The sequence below is a fragment of the Olea europaea genome, unplaced genomic scaffold (genome assembly GCF_002742605.1).
Source record: "Olea europaea var. sylvestris unplaced genomic scaffold, O_europaea_v1 scaffold363, whole genome shotgun sequence".
NCBI lineage: Eukaryota > Viridiplantae > Streptophyta > Magnoliopsida > Lamiales > Oleaceae > Olea > Olea europaea.
In genome coordinates, this window is record NW_019255539.1 from 177859 (window position 1) to 182871 (window position 5013).

The 5013-nt window shown below is 36.0% G+C and overlaps 1 protein-coding gene across 3 annotated transcripts; it reads right to left on the reverse strand.

The window, feature by feature from the left end:
* Window positions 1-898: 898 nt before the first annotated feature.
* On the reverse strand, window positions 899-4996 carry LOC111386588 (AUGMIN subunit 2-like). Of its 3 annotated transcripts, none has more exons than XM_023011055.1 (5): window positions 4839-4996; window positions 3763-3867; window positions 3296-3364; window positions 2427-2540; window positions 899-1345 (listed from the first exon to the last, which is right to left on the reverse strand). In XM_023011055.1, exons 2-5 carry the CDS (start codon window positions 3826-3828, stop codon window positions 1016-1018), a joined length of 579 nt encoding a protein of 192 aa, XP_022866823.1. In that variant the 5' UTR covers window positions 3829-3867; window positions 4839-4996; the 3' UTR covers window positions 899-1015. The 3 variants fall into 3 exon arrangements, with proteins under 3 accessions (XP_022866823.1, XP_022866822.1, XP_022866821.1); XM_023011054.1 differs by having other exon boundaries at window positions 4459-4996; XM_023011053.1 differs by having other exon boundaries at window positions 3763-4996.
* Window positions 4997-5013: the final 17 nt, after the last annotated feature.

Here is a 5013-nt window from a genome sequence, read left to right on the forward strand (position 1 = left end):
GTGGAAGTGGCGACGGTGGTTGTGGATGGATTGGTGTGGGATATGGGTGGTGTTGGTTTGACTGTTTGGTGGTGGCGGTGATTCTGTGACTATGGAGGTGGTGGTGGCTATTATGGTGATTTCTGGAGGCGGTGGAGGTGGATCTGTAGTGGTGGTTGTGGTACAGTTTTGGGGTAGTGGTGATTCTGATTGTTGTGTTTTTTTGGTTGGAGTGGTGGTGGTGGTCTTGTTTTGGTTGTGTCGAGAGAATTGGGTGGTTCTTGTTGGTAATGGAATTGATGGTAGTGGTAGATTGTTAGTGTCGACAACGAGATGGTGGCCGACGACAGGGGTGGCGTGAGTGTGGTGGAAAGTGGTAGTGGTGGCATAAAATATGACCTAATATTTGATCTGTGACCAACTATTTGATCACCCGTGACCAATTCAAACTTAAAATTTGAAAATTGTGACCAAAATCATTTGTGACCGATAAACTGTGACATATGTGACTTGTAATTTGAATGATCTGTGACCTCGAAATAATATGTGACTTACAAAATTTTTTATTTTTGATTACGAAATAATCATTTGATCAATTAGTTTGTCGATATGTGACCAGTAAATAAATCTGTAACCTAAATTATGAATATGTGACTATTAATCGTGTAACTATGACTTTATTATTTATATTTAATAATTTTTTTAATTAATTAAATATGTACCTAATTTTTGAATTTTAAAAGTATTTACTTGATTTTTGAATAGAGGTAAACTTAAAGCCTGAAATATGAACTCTTCCCTTTGCAAATTTCCGAAGCCCATTATAAAGAAATACATCACATGGCAATTTTTTCTTGCTCCCAGTGTCCTTTTTTTAACACGCAAAAGACTGATTAAATGAACTAGCAGAGAAATGTAATTACAACAGATATAAACACCATTATCAAATGCAAATCATAGTGAGATATTCCACAAATACGGCAAACGGTTTCCATTTTTCGTTTCTCTGTAAATTAACGTGGGGTGGAGTGGGTTTCTAAAGTCCATTTTTCTTCACTGGAGGCCAGGACAGTCTCCTAAGACTTGTGCCATTAACCAGATTTGAATCCCCGACTTCATTACTCAAATCGTCCCCTTCTAGCTGCTCGGTTCCTTGCCTTCTCGCACGTCCAATGGCTAAATCATCAAAGCTTGATTCATTCCTCCAAGGTGGAGGAGTTACACAGTTGGAATCTCCAGAGACTCTTTCAAAGGAATGGCCAACTCTCAGAGTTTGAAGTTTGGCAAATGATTCTCTTATTACTGTCATGGCTTCGAAGAATCGAGTGCATGATGCTAAAGCAACAGGAATCGGACGGAGCATTTCCTAAAGATCATGAGATATGGTTAAGGTGCATTAATGCAACAAAATGCATTATTTTGCCTAACAATCAGTAAAACGTTGACAACTTCACAAGTGTTGCAAAAAATGGGAGGAATAAAAAAAATACATACAACAGCAGCGGAAAAAGGAGAACATGTTGGTGTTATAGAGTTCCCACTTGGTGCATCTATTGTTAATAGACTTCTAAACAAAACACAGAAATTAGAGAAATTTTTAGTTGTCAACGTGGTCTCAGCAACTGAATCCATTCACGGCACTTGTATTTCAAAATTCTACGTGAATTCAAATATTATGAATTTCTACAATTTCAGCTGCATCTAGCAAAGTAATGATAATATTCACATTCAAAAATTACATGAACTTATGAACATTGATGACAAAGAACTCTCCCAACTCATTGTGTACAGAGTTGCACCATTTTTCACTATCTCTTCTTTTTCATTCACTCTCTAAGCTACTGTCTGCCAGCAGCAAATCAGGCAGACCTTAGGCGTATAGCTTGACAAATAAACATGAGGTTGTCAACCTATACCAAGATACATTATAGTCACCACTTAACAATCCACTCCTTCCACACGACTTAAGAAATATTTAAATGGTTTACTGCCAAAACAATTCTGGCTTAGTAGTGCAAGCATTTCAGTACAAGATCACACTTGATATCGAGATGTATTGCACTAGCAATGAAGAAGGAACAAATTAAAAGGTAACACTATAGCCCTGTTTGTCATCCATTATTTGAAAAATTAAAGAGTTTTGAATAGTATTTTTGGAAGAATGTGTAAAATATTTTATTGTGTACATGTATGGTGGAGAATGATATTATAGCAAACAATTTAAAATTTGAAACAATGACAAACAGGCTCTATATAAGATTTTGAAGATGGGATAGATCTGTATAACGAAATTATGCTTCTGAGCAGAAATAACACACAATATCTTCATGTGTGCGCTTTTTTGGGTGCATATGTTTGTGGTTTTTCATTTGGGGTAGGGTGGGTTGACAGCTGAGGATGCAAGCAGAAGTCATCAAAGAAAATATGGCCTCTCCAGTTTAACATACCCCCCATACTGTAGGTGGTTCTTTAAAGTTCTGACTCCATTGAAAATCAGCCACAGAAGCTGTCAAGGCACCATAATCACTTGCTGCCTTCATTAATATCTCTGAAAATTGTTTCTGCACAAATTCAAGATAGACATGAGTATCTCTCACTTACTCTAAGTAATATTCAAAATAACACAACAATACTTAGGTGATGTTGAAGGTTAAACTAGTGAGCGAAAATTTCGAAAACAGACATTATTCTTTCAAGTAAAAAATTGTGGTATTTTCTAGTCATAGTTAAAAATACAAGGACTTGTCTTTCAACAGAAAATTTGAAGTGATGAAAAGATGGGGTCTGCAGCACCAGGAAGTTGTAAAAGAGATGTGATACATCACAATCTTTCACGGCTTGGAGGGCAGGCAGCCCTTGAAGAAATTCTGAGGCATGGTGGTGTAATATAAAGGTAACCCTAGAAGATGAAGAAATATTATTAATCTTTCCATGAAATTATCCAATTCACTTGTAGAGTGTGCTCGATACAATTTGGAATCGTTCACATCTGTAGTCACCCAACTTAGAACAGGGGAGAACATGATATTACCTTTATATTACATGTGTAGTATACAAAAGTAATGATGCTAATGAATTTGAGCGTTGATATATAGTCCCTGCTCGTCTCCTTTCAAAACAAAACTCTTTAATTTGCATACTAATTTTCAACCACACATTTACATAATTAAATATTTTGTAGGTAAATGCAAGTTTCTTCTAGCAAGTTCAAATTGTGAAGTAAACTTGGCAATGTGCAACACACACAAATGTGTGTGTAAGCATAAGCTTTTACTGCAAGGGAAACTGATTAGATTTATCTCACTGAATAACATACCTGATATTTTGCTTCCACGGGAATGCAGTCTAATGAATAAGGTTGTTGGAGGCGAGCTATAATCCTATCCTACAAAGCAAGAAGTCAAACACATCAGCTAAGAGACATATCATTTAAGGTTCAATGAACACAAGCCTCAAGAATCAAGAAAAAAAAAACGAAAGGATCAGCATTAGAGAATATATTTTCCACAGGCCACCGATATGGAGTTATTTCTTCTGCCATGAACACAATACCAGTGCATAATAATTCAAAATCTGTCTTTGGCTAGCCTTCTTAGTTATTTTTGTTCCAATTCTTACTTTTGACAAATCTTCTTCATGCAGACTGCCAGCTTATGTGTGGTGAATATGTTTATATATGACCACAAGGCAACTCTTATCATAGTTAAATACTAAAGTAAAGTATCTAACATCAATTCAATGCACGGCATAAACTTTAGGCAACATTTCTAATTCGGGAAGTACCTTATTCTGGATAACATCTTTCAATATAGTCGTGATCCGAGCCAAAGTCTCAATCTTCTTTTCCATTTCACTTACGTGCGTCAGATGAGCTACATTGTTGTCCTCCTAGAATTTTCACAGACAATAACATGAATTCGCCAAGAAAGATATCTGGCCAACTAAGCTTACTATGCCCTTGTTTGAGCCCCATTCTTTGGAAAATAATTGCTTTCTTAGACAGTGTTTTGATATTATTTCAACTACATATTCTTCAATAAAATAATATTACATGCAAATTAAAAAAATTTCCTTATTTTTTAACCACACATTTCCCATCAATAAACTATTCAAAATGCATTTTTACTGTCATCAAGCCAAGTAGAACATCTGAATAAAAACAATGTGAAAATCGCAATTATTGGAAGGTGCTAAGGGAGTGAACTAATTACAGTTAATCATTTATGTGCAATTTATATAATTGTATAAAAAATTAAATGAGCAATGGATCAAAATTATATGGTGTATGACATACGAACTTAGCGAGCTCTTTCAATGGGAAAAGACTCGTCTGTGCATACACATGCACATTATACGCAGTAAGGCACTTCTTTATGCATGCTGCTTAAGTATCACAGTGCAAGCACTATTAATTTCCCAGAAAGTAATGACGAAAATATGGAAAATGATCATTGGAACTGGCTGTACAAGGAAACATACATGCTTATTGTTCTTACGAGTGTCCCTCTGCCTGGATCCAGAATGCGCGCTACTGCATTGTATACTAACTTGTTTGGACAAAAGTATCTAGCTCATATTGATTTAAAATAGAGCTATGCTCCTATACATCAAACATATTTGGCTTGGTTGACAGCATTTAGTTTATGCAGCGAAGCCAGTGCAACCAGTGCAATTGCATTACAAACCTAGAAATTACTATAAATCTTCTCAAATTAGACATTCCTTCCAGCAGTCATACACCGTTCAGCAACCGGTAAGAGCGCAAGCGGGTAAAAAACCTCCATTTGCTTTCCAATTTAAAGATCAAACAGAAATTTCCTAATTGCTTTGAAGGATGGGTGGAAATGTCGATACATCACCTTCCGGCCCTGAAGTTCCACTTGCAAATCTGCAATTTTTCTCTGTACAGATGTTAATTCTCTTAAATTTCTTACCAAGTCGCCCCCTTTTTCACCAGTTCCGGCAGCTAAATTTTGGATATCTTCCTAAACCAAAAAAATAAAAAATAAACCTCGTATTATTCAAACCCAAACT